The sequence below is a fragment of the Carcharodon carcharias genome, chromosome 12, assembly GCF_017639515.1.
Source record: "Carcharodon carcharias isolate sCarCar2 chromosome 12, sCarCar2.pri, whole genome shotgun sequence".
NCBI classification, from domain to species: domain Eukaryota; kingdom Metazoa; phylum Chordata; class Chondrichthyes; order Lamniformes; family Lamnidae; genus Carcharodon; species Carcharodon carcharias.
In genome coordinates, this window is record NC_054478.1 from 42,090,260 (window position 1) to 42,111,768 (window position 21,509).

Consider the following 21,509-nt stretch of genomic DNA (forward strand, 5'->3'; position numbering starts at 1 on the left):
ATCTACAAGATGCATTGCAGCAACTCACCAAGGCTTCTTCAACAGCACTTTCCAAATCCGTGACCTGTACCATCCAGAGGGACAAGGGCAGCAGATACCACTGAACATCACCACTGGAGGTTCCCCTCCAAGCCACTCATCCTCCTGACTTGGAAATATATCACTATTCCTTCTCTATCATTAGGTCAAAATCCAGGAACTCCCTCTCTAACAGCACTGAGGGTGTACCTGCATCACATGGATTGCTGCGGTTCAAGAAGGTGGCTCACCACCACCTTGTCAAGGGCAATTAGGAATGGACAATTAAATGCTGGCCTAACTAGCGATGCCCACAACCCATGAAAGAATATAAAAAAAAGTGCATAAATTTCTATCTCCAGATGCTTGAATGATAGAAGTATCTGACCAGATCACACGAGAATGCTCTTCTAACATTGCTGTGTTATGGGGATGTACAAGTAGATAAAGGGTAATGCAAGTCAATTGCCATATAAATAGGGAGCTGAGGTTACTTTTGCACCTGAGAGTGTATCTATGGCAAACCTGAATTGCTAACAGTAGTAAACAACAAATGCTAAAGCGCTACTTACTACAACTCCTCTTTTCATCAATTCCTTGAAAATCAAGTTGGTAGGGCTTGAAAAAACCAATGAGAGCTGGCAGCCTCGTTCTTCAATATTAGAGGGAGTAATGATAGTGACATATGGCTTCTGAGGATTATCTGGAACCTTTGAATGGCAAAGCTTGATCAGGCTCTCCAAGTAACCAGTAAGTAAAACAGATTTTCTCCGCAGTGCTTTCTTGTCAGTTTGATTGAAGATCTGAAACAAATGGAATTAATCACAGATATATTTGCCAAAGTCACACAGTAAACACATCACATTTTGCAGTAATACACCCATGACAGTATTTTTGGATTAAACATTATTTTGTCCATATAAAATATTAGTGATTATTTTTCCTTGCTTTCTTACATTCTAGCAAAACAAGCTATAGCATTCACCAAGAAAACAAAATCTCATTTGACTCTGATGTTCCTTTTTTACTATCCATTCCACTCTCACAAGCAGACTTTTAGTAAAATACTTTCAATTGTTAAAATTAAAGAAATAGTCCAGATTTAAAGAGGGTGCTTTACAGGTCAATAAAGTATTTGGAAATCTCAAATCTCTCCCAGTTACAAAAGAACAGGATAAAGTCACTCGGCCCTCGTTTCTGTCAATCAGGTCATGGCTGATTGCTACCTCAACTTGATTTACCCACTCTGATACTTGCACATGGTGTGCAAAACACTAGGGCATTTAAACATTGAAAACTGATCCTGCATTAAATTATTTGCATCCGTGAATGTTCCTGATGTGTGCTCCCAACATCAGTGTAACCACCTGATCTAATATGGTGAGTAGCGAACTGCCAGGTGAGAAGTGGACCTGCCTCCTGAGTACAATTTTTGAGGCTTAGGGGGACAATTAGCACCTGCAAAACGAGTGCAGAATTGCTAAACCTGATCTAGAAGATGAAAAGGTAAAATGCCCCTTCAACTAGCTTCCATAACCTTCTACACCATGACCCTTTGAGAAAAAAAACGTTCTATTTGAAATTCAGATGAATGCAAATGTTTCATGTGATGTATAATTTTTGCATTAGCTATGCAGATTGAATTTTTAGTTTACTTAAAAGGACTGTAATGCTACAAAATGGTAATTGTTACCTATCCAGCTATTTGATAGATTACCTGTCAAAAATCAACCACGTTCTATATGCATACATTAAATTACATTGCTAACAGAGAGCTGCTGTTTTTTGAGTTACAGATAACTGATATGAGGGTTCTATTTGTCCTGGAGAGCATTCTGCTCCGAAGGAAAATCTGGAGCAAAAGTCAAAGGAAGTTCTTGACCACAAACAAATTATATCAGCAAATTTTTAATTAATTTCATTATGAATTTTTACACATTTTATGTTGAATTATCGGTTGTTGGTGTCAATGTGAAATCTGTGCCTTAACTCTCTGCACTGACAATTTGTTAGGAATTCAAAGACAGCCAGATACTACCTAACCCAAATTAACTGGTGGACATTCCAAGACACAGTAGCAACCCTTATACCAGTGGTCATCCCACTTTTGTGAATATTTTCTTGGGCAATCAGTTTTACTAAGGACTTGACTGCTGACTTAAATTCTTTGATATCTGCTTTTTGTGATTGCATTCCCAAATGTATGATCTCAGGGCTGAGTGAATCATCATTCAAGTTCTTCTGTTAAGCAATCAAAGCCTTTCTTAGTAAAATGAGCAGTGATTTCAGTGGTACTGGATTGAGATAAAGGAAAATATTTGTCCCTGCTGGTGAAGCTTGGAATGACATGGTTAGGATTAATAGACTAATAGACATGTGGGGAGTGGGGGACTTTTAACTTGGAGGAGTGCATGGGTTTGGGTGCAGGTGGGGCGTTAACACTAACTCCTGCTGCTGACTCAAAAGATGTCAGCATCAGTTGCGCATGCGCCACAGTGTGAGCTAAGCAAGCATACACAACTGATCCTGCTGCCTTTCCAGTCGGTGGCTGAAGCATTAGTGCCGTGGGTGTGGCTGCAGACCATCTAACCCCACCTCAAGGGCAGATTGTTATGGCCCCATTTCGGCGGGGACAGGGCCGTAAAATGCGGCGAGACATTCTAAACCCCATTGACTTCAACAGGAATGTAAAATTCTGCCCCAAGTTTCTTCTTTATTATGGGGATAAGGTTGTTGAATTTACAATGCATCGCAAATACACACACAGAAATAGTGATCAAAATAAATTTTCATATAGGTTTGAATAGCAGTCTTCTGAAGCAATTTGGAAAGGCTTTGTGGAGGCAATTCACAGATAGCTCAGTTGGTAGTTAATCAGGGTGACCAACTCTAGGTGGGGCGGGGGGCGGGGGAGGGACACTTCGCCAGACAAGCAGGAGGTGAGACCGGAGGAGTGGGGTGGTGGGGGTAACGCAGATGGGACCAGCGGAGCAGTCTGATTGATTTATCTCTCTGCCCCCTTTCAGGCCTCCCCAGACCCCCATTCCCCTGCCCAGATCCTTTCCCTCCACCTCAGGCCTGTCAGACATTTCCCTGGGCTTGGGCCTGTCCCTGACCTGAACTCCCAGACTTGGGCCTGAGAGGCATCCAGACTGAACAGCAGGCCTGAAAGACCTGCTTTAAAAAATATATCAGAACCGTCATCCTGATGGTCAGCTTCACTGATAGTAGCTGCCAATAGGAACTGCTGCTGCTTCTGACCTTTAGACAGCTTTGTGGTGGAATGGGAGCTGTAGGGTGGGGTGGAGAGTGTGTTGGGGTGTTGGGGTGACGGGGTGAGATGAGAGAGTGGTGGAGGGGTTGGGGGGGGTAGGGGATTGGGAGGGTCATTTTTAAGGCTTAGTACCACAAAACTGAATACAGTACACTTCTCAAAATTCTCTTTTGATTTTAAACCAGCACATAAATAGCAGGCTAAATTTTCATTATGCTCCAAAGTAGACACAACTCTGAAAACATATTGTGTTGATGTACCAGAGGCTTGAAAATCTTGGGCCTTATCAAAAAAACGTAAGAACCTAAAAACTGGGAATGATGCAAAACAGGGTGTTGACCATAAGACATAGGAGAAGTAGGCCATTCGGCCCATCGAGTCTGCTCTGCCATTCAATGATATCAAGGCTGATCCGTTAATCCTAAACTCCACTTTCCTGCCTTTTCCCTATAGCATTCGATTCCCTTACTGATTAAAAATCTGTCTATCTTAGCCTTGAATATACTTAACAATCCAGCCTCTATAGCCCTCTGTGGTAAAGAATTCCACAGATTGACTACTCTCTGGGAGAAGAAATTCCTCCTCATCTCTGTTTCAAGTGGGCGCCCCCTTACTCCGAGATTATGCCCTTTGGTCCAAGACTCTCCCACAAGGGGAAACAACCTTTCAGCATCTACCCTGTCAAGCCCCCTAAGAATCTTATATGTTTCAATTAGATTGCCTCTCTTTCTTCTAAACTCCAATGAGTACAGGCCCAACCAACTCAACCTCTCCTCATAAAAAAATCCTTCCATCCCTGGGATCATCCTCGTGAGCCTTCTCTGGACTGCCTCCAATGCCAGTATATCCTTCCTTAGATAAGGGGACCAAAACTGTTCACCATATTCTAGGTGTGGTCTAACTAGTGCCTTGTATAGTTTTAGCAAGACTTCCCCCTATTTTTATACTCCATTCTCTTTGAAATAAAGGCCAATATTCCATTTGCCTTATCTATTACCTGCTGAACTTATATGCTAGCTTTCTGGGATTCATGCATGAGGACCCTGAAATCTCTCTGTGTTGCATCTTTCTTCAGTCTCTCTCCATTTAAATAATATTCAGCTCCTCTATTCATCCTGCCAAAGTGCATAACCGCACATTTTCCCACATTATATTCCATCTGCCACATTTTTGCCCACTCACTTAACCTGTCTACATCCCTCTGTAGACTCTTTGTGTCAACCTCACCACTTGCCTTCCCACCTATTTTTGTGTCATCTGCAAACTTGGCGACAGTACATTTGTTTCCCTCATCTAAGTCATTAATATATATTGCAAAAAATTGTGGTCCCAGCACTGATCACTGTGGCATTCCGCCAGTTACAGGTTGCCATCCTGAAAATGCCCCCCACCCCTGTATCCCAACTCTCTGTCTTCTATTAGTTAGCCAGTCCTCTATCCATGCTAATATACTACCCCCAACACCATGGGCTCTTATCATATTAAGTAGCCTTATGTGTGGTACCTTATCAAACGCCTTTTGGAAATCCAAATATATTACATCTACTGGTCCCCCTTATCTATCTTGCTTGTTACCACCTCAAAAAATTCTAATAAGTTTGTCAGGCATGATTTCCACTTCAGAAAGCCATGCTGACTCTGTTTGATTAGATTATGCATTTCTAAATGCTCTGCTATTACATCCTTTATAATGGACTCCAACATTTTCCCAATGATGGATGTTAAGCTAACTGGCCTATAGTTACCTGTTTTTTCTCTCCCTCCCTTTTTGAATAAGGGTGTTACATTGGCAGTTTTCAATCCTCTGGGACTTTTTTCAGAATCTAAGGACTCTTGGAGGATTACTACCAGTGCATCCACTATATCTGCAGCTATTTCCTTTGATTTCCTAGGATGCAACCCATCAGGCTTTTAGCCCCATTAGTTTCCCTCATACTTTTTCTCTAGTGGTAATTATTGTATTTATTTCCACCCCCACTTTTGCCCCATGATTATTCAGTATTTTTGGTATGCTTTTAGTGTCTTCTACCGTGAAGAGTGATGCAAAGTATTTATTCAACTCCTCTGCCATTTCCTGGTTCCCCATTATTATTTCTCCAGCCTCACTCCGTAAGGGGCCTCTATTGACTTTAGCCTCTCTCTTCCTTTATATATATTTAAAGAAGCTCTTATTTGTCTGTTTTATATTACTTGCTAATTTACCCTCAAAGTTTATTTTCTTTTTTATTTTTCTTTGGTCATCTTCTATTGGTTTTTAAAACTTTCCCGATCCCTTGGCTTACCACTAATATTTGCCTCATTGTATGTTTTTTCTTTCACTTTGATACTATCCTTATCTACCTTGGTTAACCATGGTTGGTTTATCCCCTTTCGACAATCCTTCTTCCTCACTGGGATATATCTTTGTTGTGAGTCATGAACTATTTTCTTAAATGGCTGCCATTGTTCATCAACCCTCTTTTCTGCTAAACTCCTTTCCCAGTCCACTCTAGCCAACTCTGCCCTCATTGCTTTGTAATTACCTTTAAGTTTAGCACAGATGTTTCCAAACTAAGTTTCTCACTCTCAAACTGAATGCTAAATTCCACCCTATTGTGGTCACTGTTTCCTTGGGGATCTTTTACTCTGTGATCATTTATTAAACATGTCTTATTACACATTACCAGATCCAAAATAGCCTGATCTCTGGTTGGATCCACAACATATTGTTCTAGGAAACTGTCCCGAATACAATCTATGAATTCTTGCTCGTGGCTCCCTCTGCCAATTTAATTTTCCCAATCCACATGGAGATTAAAGTCACCCATGATTAATATACTGCCTTTTTTTTTAAACAAGCCCTCATTATTTCCTGATTTATTCTCTGTCCGACAGCATAGCTACTGTTAGGGGCCTATAGGCTACTCCCACCAGTGTCTTCTTCCCCTTGTTATTTTTTACCTCCACCCATATGGATTCCACATCTTCCGATCCAAGATCATTTCTTGCAATTGTGCTTATTCCATCTCATACTAACAAAGCTACCCCACCCCCTTTTCTTCCTGCCTGTCCTTTCAAAAAGTCACATAGCCCTGAATATTTAATTGCCAGCTTTGATCTCTTTGTAACCATGTCTCCATAAGATCATACCCATTAATCTCTAGTTGTACTGTTAATTAATTTATTTTGTTCCGAATACTATGTGCATTTAAGTAAAGAGCCATTAATTGCGCCTTTTACCATTTTTTCCCCACTTTGGCCCTATTTGCTGGTGTTTCTTGCTGCCTTTTTTTTACTGTCACCCATTTTATCACTATTGTAAAGTCTGGGAATTAAATTTCCTATTTGTCACTAGGTTGTGTACAACATAATTTGTATGACAGTTTCTGGGGGAAGAGGAAACAATACACTTCTTGAGTTAAGGCTGTACTGAAGGCTGTACCATATAGCATTCTCCTCTGAAAAATTCAGATAATCAATTCAAACTACATTTTCCTGAGCTGTTGGTAGATATCTGATTGACAAATCTTGGGGATAATGGCATTAGAATAAAAGGAGCAGGTGCCATTTATGGTATATTGTGGGTTGCACCAGAGAAGTCAGAATGATAAGGTTGTATTATCTACAGAGTTAAATTGTTTTATAAATATAATGACTTCTTTGTAGCTATTTTCCTAACATCAATTGATTGCTCTGTGACTAATTATCCTTAGAGAATCAGCACTGGGCCTCCAATTTCACCATTGCTACAGTCACTCTGCTTACTGCATGCAGGTATAATGAAAGATAGACAAATGATACATTCATACGGCACCTTTCACAATGTCCCAAATTGCTTTACAGCCAATGAAATATTTTTGAGTTGCTGTCACTGGTAAAATATAGACAATGTTATCAAATGGCAGTGCAGGCTCGAGGGGCGAAATGGCCTACTCCTGCTCCTACTACATACGTTCATATCTTATTTGAATGGATGAGATGAGCTGGGGTAGATGCCTTTTGTCATCCATAATTATCTTGTAAACAGAGGGTGGAATCATGCCTGTTTATTGTGTTGCTAATGGAAGTTTACTGTGAGCGGGTTTTGTGGGATGAGATTGCCAGGACAGGAGTGCGTAATGGGATCATAGTGAATCAGTAACCTGTTTTACACTGCACATGATTCTCGAGAGTCTTTTCCATTGACTTCAATCTTGTCCTTTTGTCTACTTATCTATTATCCCAAACAAAAACAGAATTACCTGGAAAAACTCAGCAGATCTGGCAGCATCGGCGGAGAAGAAAAGAGTTGACGTTTCGAGTCCTCATGACCCTTCGACAGAACTTGAGTTCGAGTCCAAGAAAGAGTTGAAATATAAGCTGGTTTAAGGTGTGTGTTGGGGGGGCGGGGAGAGAGAGAGAGAGAGAGAGAGAAGTGGAGGGGGGGTGGTGTGGTTGTAGGGACAAACAAGAAGTGATAGAAGCAGATCATCAAAAGATGTCACCAACAATAGAACAAAAGAACACATAGGTGTTAAAGTTGGTGATATTATCTAAACGAATGAAGGAGGACATGTCAGAGGAACTGTTTTTGAATGTAGCATCATCGGAACAAATGCGAGGGAGGCGAAGGAACTGAGAGAATGGGATGGAATCCTTACAGGAAGCGGGGTGTGAGGAGCTGTAGTCGAGGTAGCTGTGGGAGTTGGTGGGTTTGTAATGGATATTGGTGGACAGTCCATCAACAGAGATTGAGACAGAGAGGTCAAGGAAGGGAAGGGAAGTGTCAGAGATGGACCACGTGAAAATGATGGAGGGCTGGAGATTGGAAGCAAAATTAATAAATTTTTCCAAGTCCCGACGAGAGCATGAAGCAGCACCGAAGTAATCATCGATGTACCGGAGAAAGAGTTGTGGAAGGGGGCCGGAGTAGGACTGGAATAAGGAATGTTCCACATATCCCATAAAGAGACAGGCATAGCTGGGGCCCATGCGGGTACCCATAGCCACACCTTTTACTTGGAGGAAGTGAGAGGAGTTGAAGGAGAAATTGTTCAGTGTGAGAACAAGTTCAGCCAGATGGAGGAGAGTAGTGGTGGATGGGGATTGTTCGGGCCTCTGTTCGAGGAAGAAGCTAAGGGCCCTCAGACCATCCTGGTGGGGGATGGAGGTGTAGAGGGATTGGACGTCCATGGTGAAGAGGAAGCGGTTGGGGCCAGGGAACTGGAAATTGTTGATGTGACGTAAGGTATCAGAGGAATCACGGATGTAGGTGGGAAGGGACTGGACAAGGGGAGAGAGAAGGGAGTCAAGATAACGAGAAATGAGTTCTGTGGGGCAGGAGCAAGCTGAGACGATCGGTCTACCGGGGCAGTTCTGTTTGTGGATTTTGGGTAGGAGATACAAGCGGGCCGTCCGAGGTTGGGCACATATCAGGTTGGAAGCTGTGGGAGGAAGATCCCCAGAGGAGATGAGGTCAGTGACAGTCCTGGAAACAATGGCTTGATGTTCAGTGGTGGGGTTATAGTCCAGGGAGAGATAGGAGGAAGTGTCTGCAAGTTGACGCTCAGCCTCCGCGAAGTAGAGGTCAGTGCGCCAGACAACAACAGCTCCACCCTTGTCAGCGGGTTTGATGACAATGTCAGGGTTGGACCTGAGAGAATGGAGTGCAGTAAGTTCAGAGAGAGACAGGTTCGAATGGGTGAGAGGAGCAGAGAAATTGAGACGACTAATGTCGCGTCGATAGTTCTCAATGAAAAGATCAAGAGAAGGTAAGAATCCAGAGGGAGGGGTCCAGGTGGAGGGAGAATATTGGAGGTGGGTGAAAGGATCAGTTGAATGGGGAGAGGATTCCTGCCCAAAGAAGTGAGCTCCAATTGTCTCAACTTGCATTTCACTTGCATTTCCCCCAACTTAGTCTACTACATTCATTGCTCCCAATGTGGTCTCCTCTACATTGGAGAGACCAAACGTAAACTGGGCAACCGCTTTGCAGAACACCTGCGGTCTGTCCGTAAGAATGACCCAAACCTCCCTGTCGCTTGCCATTTTAACACTCCACCCTGCTCTCTTGCCCACATGTCTGTCCTTGGCTTGCTGCATTGTTCCAGTGAAGCCCAACGCAAACTGGAGGAACAACACCTTATCTTCCGGCTAGGCACTTTACAGCCTTCCGGACTGAATATTGAATTCAACAACTTTAGGTTTTGAGCTCCCTCCTCCATCCTCACCCCCTTTCTGTTTCCCACTTCCTTTTGTTTTTTCCAATAAATTATATAGATTTTTCTTTTCCCACCAATTTCCATTATTTTTAAGTATTTTAAAATATTTTATGCTCTCCCCACCCCCACTAGAGCTATACCTTGAGTGCCCTACCATCCATTCTTAATTAGCACATTCGTTTAGATAATATCACCAACTTTAACACCTATGTGTTCTTTTGTTCTATTGTTGGTGACATCTTTTGATGATCCGCTTCTATCACTGCTTGTTTGTCCCTACAACCACACCACCCCCCTCCACTTCTCTCTCTCTCTCTCTCCACCTCACCCCCCCCCCCCCCGCCCACATACCTTAAACCAGCTTATATTTCAACTCTTTCTTGGACTCGAACTCAAGTTCTGTCGAAGGGTCATGAGGGCTCGAAACGTCAACTCTTTTCTTCTCCGCCGAAGCTGCCAGACCTGCTGAGTTTTTCCAGGTGGGAGGCGTTGGCAGCAGTGCTCAGCGTCAATGTCCTGCAAAACAGGACAGCCACGCAGTGCCCAAAGAGGATGAACGATCTCCTCTGTTCTGCCAGGGTTAGTCACTCCTCATCACTCTCAACTCACACACTCACCATCCCATCACACAACCACAGGGGTCTCACTCACTGCCAGTTCAAGGGACATCACCAATCACTCTCTCACACACACCTTCATCTACCCTGCAGGTCATGTCCTCAACCCGTCCATGGCACCACTCACCACCCACATATGCTAGGCATCTTTCTCAGCTGGCCTGGCAGGCATCCTGCTTACACTCTCTTCACCTGTATTCATGCAGGACAAGCTGGCACACAACAAAAGGGAGAGATTGCAGACCGGTGAAGGAATGCCCAACATCACGATCCTCACAAAGTTTGAAAACAGAGTCATTCACAAACTTTGAAAACACAGTCATCCAGCTGGCTGGCAATGATCTGGACCATTCCTGTGCTGACAATGAGGTCCGTGGTGTTCAACCACATGAGGATCCAGTAGTGCAACATCCATCAGGCAACCACACTGTGAGTGAGTTCCCCTGTTCTGCAGTCCTCTGCCATGCGCTAATTATCTCTCCACGCTTTTGCTGGGACTCAGGCCTGAAGATACCTTGGAAGACAAATCTGATGATGCCCTGATTGAAGAGCCATCACACTGTCCACCAGCACCCAGAAACAAATCTCAGAGGGAACTAGTTCTAGAGTAGTTCGGGGTCACAATCTGGTGAGCAAATTGCACTGCCTGCCACAGCAGGCGGCACCAGGGACTTCCGAGGCTTCCGGCACTCGGGGGACTGCTGGAGGCCAGGAATCTGCTGAGGCTGTGTCTGATGATCAGCCTCTGGACTTGGTCATATCTCAGTTGCTGGAGCTGCAAAAGCAAGCTCGGGAACATCAGGAAGGGATGACCTCATCAGATGTACTCATCAGATTGCAAGGCACAATGGAGGAGTCCTTCTGCTTTCAGCCTAAGGTGATAGCGCTCGCATGCCAATGCACTGAGGTCGACAATGGTAGGATGGCAGCCGCCACGGAGACCTTGGTCCAGGACATCAATCCTGTGTGTGGGTTGAACTCATCACTGACACTATAGCTGGCCTCCAACAGTGTCAATGGAAGAGGTGTGCGGGGCAGCTCGATCTCACTCCACTTTCCCCTTAACCTCAAGGAGTCAGCGAGGGGCTTTTGGGCGCCTATGGGAAGAAGGGTCAGCAGATATACACCGCAGGGCCATCCACCCAGGTGACTCCAGAAGTAACTGGCCCATCCAAATCCCCTCTTCCTGTGACCCCAGTAGCTCCAGCTCCACAGGCCGAGGAGGGTGCCACTGCCACACAGCAAGAACCCAAAAGCAGGCTGGGGCCCTTCAGTTTTCAGCCCTCCAGATGACTCCTGCCAAGGTCATCAGAGACAGGGCATAGCAGTCAGCCGGCTGTCTCCACCTCTGCTGTGGATGTCAGGCTGGAGCCAAAGCATAGCAGCAGGGTTTGGAAGGTTAAGAAGATGTAACTCTTTCGAGTACAAACACGTTTCCATCTGTTCCTATTCAGATGAAGTTACATTGTTTCATAGTTGCCATTGTGAGATTTGAACTCTTGATAATCTTTTAAATGAAAACCAAATCAACAAAATTGGGATAAATCAGGCACAAGTTACATTGGTTTCATAGTTTGCCATTGTGAGATTTGAACTCTTGATCTTGGGGTTACAAACCCAGTACCATAACCACTTGGCTATTTAGGCCAAGCGTTAAGAAGATGTAACTCTTTCGAGTACAAACCCGTTTCCATCAGTTTCAGATGAAGTTACATTGTTTCATAGTTTTGCCATTGCGAGATTTGAACTCTTGATCTTGGGGTTACAAACCCAGTACCATAACCACTTGGCTATTTAGGCCAAGCGTTAAGAAGATGTAACTCTTTCGAGTACAAACCCATTTCCATCTGTTTCAGATGAAGTTATATTGTTTCATAGTTTGCCATTGTGAGATTTGAACTCTTGATCTTGAGGTTACAAACCCAGTACCATAACAACTTGGCTATTTAGGCCAAGCCAAGATGTAACTCTTTCGAGTACAAACCCATTTCCATCTATTTCAGATGAAGTTACATTGTTTCATAGTTTGCCATTGTGAGATTTGAACTCTTGATCTTGGGGTTACAAACCCAGTACCATAACCACTTGGCTATTTAGGCCAAGCGTTAAGAAGATGTAACTCCTTCGAGTACAAACCCGTTTCCATCTGTTTCAGATGAAGTTACATTGTTTCATAGTTTTGCCATTGCGAGATTTGAACTCTTGATCTTGGGGTTACAAACCCAGTACCAGAACCACTTGGCTATTTAGGCCAAGCGTTAAGAAGATGTAACTCTTTCGAGTACAAACCCATTTCCATCTGTTTCAGATGAAGTTATATTGTTTCATAGTTTGCCATTGTGAGATTTGAACTCTTGATCTTGAGGTTACAAACCCAGTACCATAACAACTTGGCTATTTAGGCCAAGCCAAGATGTAACTCTTTCGAGTACAAACCCATTTCCATCTGTTTCAGATGAAGTTACATTGTTTCATAGTTTGCCATTGTGAGATTTGAACTCTTGATCTTGGGGTTACAAACCCAGTACCATAACCACTTGGCTATTTAGGCCAAGTGTTAAGAAGATGTAACTCTTTCGAGTACAAACACGTTTCCATCTGTTTCAGATGAAGTTACATTGTTTCATAATTTGCCATTGTGACATTTGAACTCTTGATCTTGGGCTTACAAACCCAGTACCATAACCACTTGGCTATTCAGGCCAAGCTAGCCTACTGCACCTGGTATTCCCAGGCGGTCTCCCATCCAAGTACTAACCAGGCCTGAGTCTGCTTAGCTTCCAAGATCAGATGAGATCGGGCGATTTCAGACTAGTATGGCCATAGGCAAAAGATGAGATTGGAAGGGTTTTTCCCCTTCAGTACAGAAGGTATGTAACTCTTTCGAGTACAAACCCATTTCCATCTGTTTCAGATGAAGTTACATTGTTTCATAGTTTGCCATTGTGAGATTTGAACTCTTGATAATCTTTTAAAAAAAAACAAATCAACAAAATTGGGATAAATCAGGCACAGCCCCTAATTCAGGTCAGCTGTAAAACCAAGAACAAAGTTTAAAGGAAACTTACAAACTTTAAATCAAAATGTGATTAAAGGGGTCAACAAAACACCCCAGTCCCTGCGGTGCCCACCGAGCACGGAAGGCCTCGAGAGTGCCAGCAGACACCGCGTGCTCCTTCTCCAGGGTCATCCGGCAGCGAACGTAGCCACGGAAGAGGGACAAACAATCGGGCTGGACTCCCCCGTCGATCGCCCGCTGCCTGGACCTGTTAATGGCCAACTTGGCCAGGCCCAGGAGCAGGTTCACGAGGAGGTCCTCCTCCTTCCCGACCCCCTTCCGCACCGGGTGCCCATTGATCAGGAGCGTGGGGCTGAAGTGCAAACAAAACATCAATAAAAGGTTTTTCAAATAACTAAAAAGGGAGTGCAGCCTACAACATCCTATGTATACATGGTCCACGGACTCCACAAGACCGCAAAAAGGGCACGTGTCCTGAGAGTCCGTGAACCTATGCATCCTCTTATTATAAGGGACTGCTGCATGCAACACCCTCCAACCCAGGTCCCCGATAGAAAGGGGGAGGACACCTCCATAGAGGGCCTCCCATCGGGGGCCTCCGCCGCTGGACGGCAACAAGGCACGCCAGGGCGTGTCCGGTCGACGGACAAGGGCGAGAAAATGGAAGGTGTGCAGCAGCAGTCCGTACAAAAAGCCCCTCTTTGCCGTGCCAAAAGGCACAGAGGGCATGTCCCCGAGGCGGCTCATATTGCGGGGCACCAGCACCCGAGGGAGGGTTCGGGGCTTGGGGCCAATGTGGAATTCCGTCCGAACAGGGGAACGCTCAGACAGAAGACCACCGCGCACCTGGGCCGCCTCAAGACCCAAAATAACGTCGGGTCCGAGCACGACCGTTCTCAGGTCTTGGATGGCATCGGCTGCGACCTGGACACTCACAGACGCGCGTCGCGCCAACTCCTGCGGGATTAGAAAGAGGCCATTAGACCCATTGTGTCTGTGCTAGCCCTTTGAAGGAACAATTCACCTAGTGCTGCTCCCTGCAACTCTTTTGAGTACAAACCCATTTCCATCTGTTTCTATTCAGATGAAGTTACATTGTTTGATAGTTTGCCATCGTGAGATTTGAACTCTTGATCTTGGGGTTACAAGCCCAGTACCATAACCACTTGGCTATTTATGCCAAGCGTTAAGAAGATGTAACTCTTTCGAGTACAAACCCATTTCCATCTATTTCAGATGAAGTTACATTGTTTCATAGTTTGCCATTGTGAGATTTGAACTCTTGATCTTGGGGTTACAAACCCAGTACCATAACCACTTGGCTATTTAGGCCAAGCGTTAAGAAGATGTAACTCTTTTGAGTACAAACCCGTTTCCATCTGTTTCAGATGAAGTTACATTGGTTTCATAGTTTGCCATTGTGAGATTTGAACTCTTGATCTTGGGGTTACAAACCCAGTACCATAACTACTTGGCTATTTAGGCCAAGCGTTAATAAGATGTTACTCTTTCGAGTAACTAATTGTAACTCTTTTGAGCACAAACACGTTTCCATCTGTTCCTATTCAGATGAAGCTACATTGTTTCATAGTTTTGCCATTGCGAGATTTGAACTCTTGATCTTGGGGTTACAAACTCAGTACCATAACCACTTGGCGATTTAGGCCAAACGTTAAGAAGATGTAACTCTTTCGAGTACAAACCCGTTTCCATCTGTTTCAGATGAAGTTACATTGTTTCATAGTTTTGCCATTGTGAGATTTGAACTCTTGATCTTGGGGTTACAAATCCAGTACCATAACCACTTGGCTATTTAGACCAAGCATTAAGAAGATGTAACTCTTTCGAGTACAAACCCGTTTCCATCTGTTTCAGATGAAGTTACATTGTTTCATAGTTTTGCCATTGCGAGATTTGAACTCTTGATCTTCTGGTTACAAATCTAGTACCATAACCACTTGGCTATTTAGGCCAAGCGTTAAGAAGATGTAACTCTTTCGAGTACAAACCCGTTTCCATCTGTTTCAGATGAAGTTACATTGTTTCATAGTTTGCTATTGTGAGAATTGAACTCTGGATCTTGGGGTTACAAACCCAGTACCATAACCACTTGGCTATTTAGGCCAAGCGCTAAGAAGATGTAACTCTTTCGAGTAAATGGAAGGTATGCAGCAGCAATCCGAAGATGTAACTCTTTCGAGTACAAACCCATTTCCATCTGTTTCAGATGAAGTTACATTGTTTCATAGTTTTGCCATTGCGAGATTTGAACTCTTGATCTTGGGGTTACAAACCCAGTACCATAACCACTTGGCTATTTAGGCCAAACGTTAAGAAGATGTAACTCTTTCGAGTACAAACCCGTTTCCATCTGTTTCAGATGAAGTTACATTGTTTCATAGTTTTGCCATTGTGAGATTTGAACTCTTGATCTTGGGGTTACAAATCCAGTACCATAACCACTTGGCTATTTAGGCCAAGCGTTAAGAAGATGTAACTCTTTCGAGCACAAACCCATTTCTATCTGTTTCAGATGAAGTTACATTGTTTCATAGTTTGCCATTGTGAGATTTGAACTCTTGATCTTGGGGTTACAAGCCCAGTACCATAACCACTTGGCTATTTAGGCCAAGCCAGTACCATAACCACTTGGCTATTTAGGCCAAGCGTTAAGAAGATGTAACTCTTTCAAGTACAAACCCATTTCCATCTGTTTCAGATGAAGTTACATTGTTTCATAGTTTGCCATTGTGAGATTTGAACTCTTGATTTTGGGGTTACAAACCCAGTACCATAACCACTTGGCTATTTAGGCCAAGCAAATTTTTGGAATGTAACTCTTTCAAGTACAAACCCATTTCCATCTGTTTCAGATGAAGTTACATTGTTTCATAGTTTTGCCATTGCGAGATTTGAACTCTTGATCTTGGGGTTACAAACCCAGTACCATAACCACTTGGCTATTTAGGCCAAACGTTAAGAAGATGTAACTCTTTCGAGTACAAACCCGTTTCCATCTGTTTCAGATGAAGTTACATTGTTTCATAGTTTTGCCATTGTGAGATTTGAACTCTTGATCTTGGGGTTACAAATCTAGTACCATAACCACTTGGCTATTTAGGCCAAGCCTAAGTTACATTGTTTCATAGTTTTGCCATTGTGAGATTTGAACTCTTGATCTTGGGGTTACAAATCTAGTACCATAACCACTTGGCTATTTAGGCCAAGCCTAAGTTACATTGTTTCATAGTTTTGCCATTGTGAGATTTGAACTCTTGATCTTGGGGTTACAAATTTAGTACCATAACCACTTGGCTATTTAGGCCAAGCGTTAAGAAGATGTAACTCTTTCGAGTACAAACCCGTTTCCATCTGTTTCAGATGAAGTTACATTGTTTCATAGTTTGCCATTGTGAGATTTGAACTCTTGATCTTGGGGTTATAAACCCAGTACCATAACCACTTGGCTATTTAGGCCAAGCAGAAAGGTAACTCTTTCGAGTATAAACCCATTTCCATCTGTTTCAGATGAAGTTACATTGTTTCATAGTTTGCCATTGTGAGATTTGAACTCTTGATCTTGGGGTTACAAACCCAGTACCATAACCACTTGGCTATTTAGGCCAAGCCTAAGTTACATTGTTTCATAGTTTTGCCATTGTGAGATTTGAACTCTTGATCTTGGGGTTACAAATTTAGTACCATAACCACTTGGCTATTTAGGCCAAGCGTTAAGAAGATGTAGTTGCACACCCTGGGCACGTGTGTTAATCACTTGTACTTAATGTTCACTGTTATAAATGAACTCCCAAGAATGTCTCCTTGCCTATGGCTCCTTGTTCGCTTCTTGGTTTTCCTGATCCCAGGCGAAATGTACAAAGTTCTGTGCCTTGACAAAGATGGCATCAGTGACCTCCTGTGCACACTTGTGCATAGAGGCTTGTGAGATCCTGCACTGGTTGCCTGTGGAGCCCTGAAAAGAGCCACTGGCATAAAAATTAAGTGCCGCAGTCACTTTCACGGCCACTGGCAGTGGATGCCCTCCATATCCCTGTGGTGCCAAATCCTGCAGTAAATGTCACATGACCAACCAGTTCCCTAGATATGTACAGTCTTTGGTGACACTGGATTTCATTCATCTGCAGGAATGACTGGGTCTAGCGAAGCACGCACAAGTGACAGCTTGCTGTGGATCTTCAGCTGCGTGTGCAGTAGGCCCTGATTCACCTTCACCTTGAGGGTGATGCTCCTCTCTTTGTTGAGCCAGGCGCCTCCGTCTCTCTCTTCTCCTCCTTCTCTGCTCCCTGTAGATCATGAGGCATCGCGCTAAATCACCAGGCTCCGTGATCCTGATGTTCTCCTCCTGCAGGATCAAAAAAAGAGACTCCTAGGTGAGCATATGTGTCTTAAGAACCTCTCTTGGTTAAGTCAGAAGGCCCCTTCACACAAGCAGGAGAGTGCTGGCCACCACTTGGATGGCCAGTGTGTAGTGCGCTCATTGGATGTCTGAAGCCCCACCCACATCCACCCCACTCCACTTGACTGATTGGCGGCAGCTTCGGCCACTGGACTGCATGCTGTGCTCTCAGCTCAGGAGCAGACATTCCCCTAATCTGCACTCCAAAGCTGCACTGTTAGCATGAACCATGATGGATACTAGTCCAAACCTTAATAAAGACATTGCAAGGGGCTGTGAGCACCTCTGCCAGTGACTGTGCCATAACCACCTTTCACAAGTGGATTTTACAAGGGAGCTGCCTCCTAAAACACACATTAATTTGCAGTCTGTGTCCGAGGGGTAAAAAATTCTGGAGCCTTTGGTGGCATTTTCATGCTTTTGCATTGCTTGAATGAGCAGAAAAGCTTCAGAGGCCCGGCTCTAAGCATCCCAATGGAGCTGCAGCTGAACAGTCTCAGCTGCAGAAAAATGCTCACTTTTGACAACTTTTTCCAAGTACGTAGCTGCGTCCCTTGCAACCACTCCCCCCCACCCCCCCCCCCCTCCCCCACAGACCCCTGGCATGTGCTTGTGCACTTTCTTCAGTCTGTGCTGCCTGATGCCTTGCTCCACCCACCCCGGCTTACCCACACTCGAGCCCTTGTCCCGGCACCGCATTGAAAGTCAGCTGGGAAAAAAGCGACTGCCTGTGACCCACCCTCCACCGACACCACCCCCCACCACCCCCAACCCCAGAACGTGCAGCACCTCTTCCTTGATGTCCTACGGCTGATGCACACCAGAGCTGAGCAAGGTTGTGTGCACTCACCTCCGAGTTCCCTTCGAAGCTCAGGTTGCCAGGTGCATGCCTTTGAAAGGTAGTCGTGAAACAAGCTGTTCTGAAGTCATGCCGACACGGGTGATATATTTGACGTGGGGAGATTATTCTGGAGAGCAGGGCTTATAATGTGGGGCAAAAGTATAGAAATGAGGTTCTCGACACGCGGTGGCAGCAGGGGTGGCCTGCCATTGACGGGTGCAACGTATGACGGCGTGAAACCGGTTTTTAGCTTTCTTGCCATATTACTCCCTCTCCACCCCCATGACACCTGACGTCAATGGGATGGGACCGGACGATTCCACCCACAGTCTCAAATACTCCATGCATGCTTAACAAATTTGAAATTTCTCAGAAAACTTACTGAAATTTAGAAATAATTGAGCGCAAAAAGGTTGAAACTGAACACAAATCACTTGAATTGATCAGTTGAATGTTGGAAGGTTCTCTTTGAACTAAGGTATTGCAACAGGCTGCATTATGCCCCTCCAGCAGTAATCTGTAGTAGTATCTGTCAGCAGTAGAGCAGCAAAGGTATCTTTTATTTTTCTTCACTAGGTTAATTTGATTAGATGGAATTTCTTTTTATAGCTAAAAGGAGATTCAATGGGCTACAAATTCAGTCATATTGTGCTTGTTTTTCTGATGCTAAACAGATGCACTTCTCAGGCACTGAACAAGCGCACAAGCGTCCAATAAGATATGAAGAAAACACTTACACATTATGAGACTCCACACAGCTGTCAGTTATTGCGGGATTTATCCTTAATTTAACCTCACCGATCTGCAGTAGTGTCATTGTTCTCATTTATCATTTAATAGTTAGTGACTCCATTATTGCCAGCTGCATTAAAGTTCATATAATCTGCAGGAAAAGCTGTAGCAAATCTGACATATGTTATGTCTCTGCAATTACAGAGATGAAAAGGATATTAAAGGTAAGACAGCTTGTTGACTGTAGTAGTCTAAAGTGCGTCTCTTTTACAACAAAGCAAACAAGATTCAACCAGATGTTTGGCACCTATTTGTTTGGAGTCTGGGAGATGGCTCTATTAAATGTAAACTTGTTAAATATAATCACGAAAAGAAAACTTCCAGATAAGCAAAATTGCATAAAATAGGTTGAAGAGAGCTCCAACTTCATTAAATGATTGACAGGTTTGGTGTTTGCTGGAAGTTAAGGAAAAAGGCTGCTGTGACACCAGGTGAAAAGACTACAGATAATTTCCTACAGTTGCATCCTAAGGACTAGAGCCAGACAATTCCAAGGGATGAGCCAGACAATTCCAAGGGATGAGAGCAGTTTTGATTCAGGCATTAAACTTCTACCCAACCAAAGATGCATTCAAAAATAAAATCGGGTGGGGTGTAAAACCGACTGCTGATTTCCTATTGGTAATTTTATACTACCACCTGGGACAAAGTTCACCTTCGATATGTTTCTAATTAACACTGTCCAAGATATAAACAAACAGGAAATATACAAAGACCATCTATTTCTTTACCAAATAACCTATCAAAGGCCAACATATGCTGTAACTGTCAATTGAATGTTACTGTTTTCGATGTTAAGATGAATTCAAATCATGTGTTGTGGATAATTATGAACTATATTAGTGCTCTGTTTATGATGTTGTATTAATTATCCTATTTTAATTTGTGGCAGCTATGGCTGTCAGTCATGGCTCAGTTGATGGCACTCTCACTTCTCAATCAGAAGGCTGTGAGCTTGAGTGCCACTCCTGCATTTGAGAACAAAATTACAGGTTGTTGCTCCTCTTTAGTATGAAGGGTGTGTTGCACAGTTGAAAGTGCCATCTTTTGTATGAGGCATTAAACTGAGGCTCCATCTACCATAAAATATTCCATGATACTATTTTTGAGGAAGAGCAGAGGAGGAGTTATCCCTGATGTCCTAGCCAATGTTTATACCTCAATTAACATCCAATTATCTGGTCATTATCACATTTGCTGTGCACAGATTGTGTGACTCCATTATTGCCTACTGTGACAACAGTGACTGCACTTTGAGAATTTAGGGTACAGCACTTGTGGATGTCCTCTGGTTGTGAAAAGTGCTTTATAAATGTAAGTCTTGTTTTCATGTCACCCTTGATTATTGATGAGTGAAAGAAAGCAGTTGATGGTAAAATGCCAAAATATATCTTATTAAATCCTTGATATTTTTGAGGTGGGCTATAGGTTGAATAGTTTATAACCAATAACATGTTTATTTCCTATTGTTGGGCAAGTCTTTATAATTGGGTTAGGTTATGCAACACAACTTAAGCCAAATTAAGCAACACAAATAAAAACTTAAAGTTAGATTTGACTCTATTATCCTACAGATATAAATGTTTATTTAAAACTAAAATTTCCCAACCCTATCAATGGACTTACCTCTAAGCTAGCTTGCAGTGAACGAACCAATAAAATGGGTGGATTTGATAGTCGAAATCCATTCACGCCAGGACTTAAGTCAATTTCTAATAAGCAGAGAGAAAAACAACATGCAGAGATGATTCAAAACTTCACATGTTAGTTGTCTAATGGCAAAAGGGTGGCTATCCTCCTGGGATAGGGCAGTAGAAGACATTCATGTTTTCTTTGGAGTGATTTCAGATACTTAGGGTTATGCCTTAATTATTTTTCCTATCATTTTCTACAAATCTTTGAAAATGGAAACTGTGCCAAAGGCTTGGAAAATCGCAAATCTCATTACGTTGTTCAAAAAAAAGGGAAATGGATGAAGGAGGAAATTACAGGCTAATTACTCCTTTGTTCGTTGTGGGACAATTTCTAGAGTCCACACTGATGGCTGAAATTGGGTATAGAAAGGCATAGGCTAATCAGGGATAATTATCATGGATTTGTAAAGAGCAGATTGTGCTCAATAGATATAATTGACTTTTTAAGGAAATCACAGAACATATGGATTTTCAGACAGCAATTAGTCATGACAACACATGAAGGACAAGCATTGAAGGTAAAAAATCAGTTGGAGAGAGATTGATTGCGACAGTACAAAATAATGGAGCAAATGGATCTTTTTCAGATTGACTGAACATGGATACTTGTGTGCCTCAAGGATCCATACTGGGACCTCTTTGTTTCCCATTAATAGAA

General features: G+C 43.3%; 1 protein-coding gene and 1 non-coding gene across 2 annotated transcripts in view; both read right to left on the minus strand.

Annotated features, from left to right (window-relative positions):
* Nucleotides 1-21,509, minus strand: part of kynu (kynureninase) — a 166,539-nt gene that overhangs the window by 19,454 nt on the left and 125,576 nt on the right. The window contains 2 exon segments of the mRNA XM_041200223.1: nucleotides 591-821; nucleotides 20,784-20,869. Of these exon segments, the coding sequence (XP_041056157.1) occupies nucleotides 591-821; nucleotides 20,784-20,869 (317 nt within the window).
* LOC121285381 lies at nucleotides 12,798-12,916 on the minus strand. The gene has a single exon (XR_005944665.1). It is a non-coding gene; the product is annotated as a 5S ribosomal RNA (ribosomal RNA).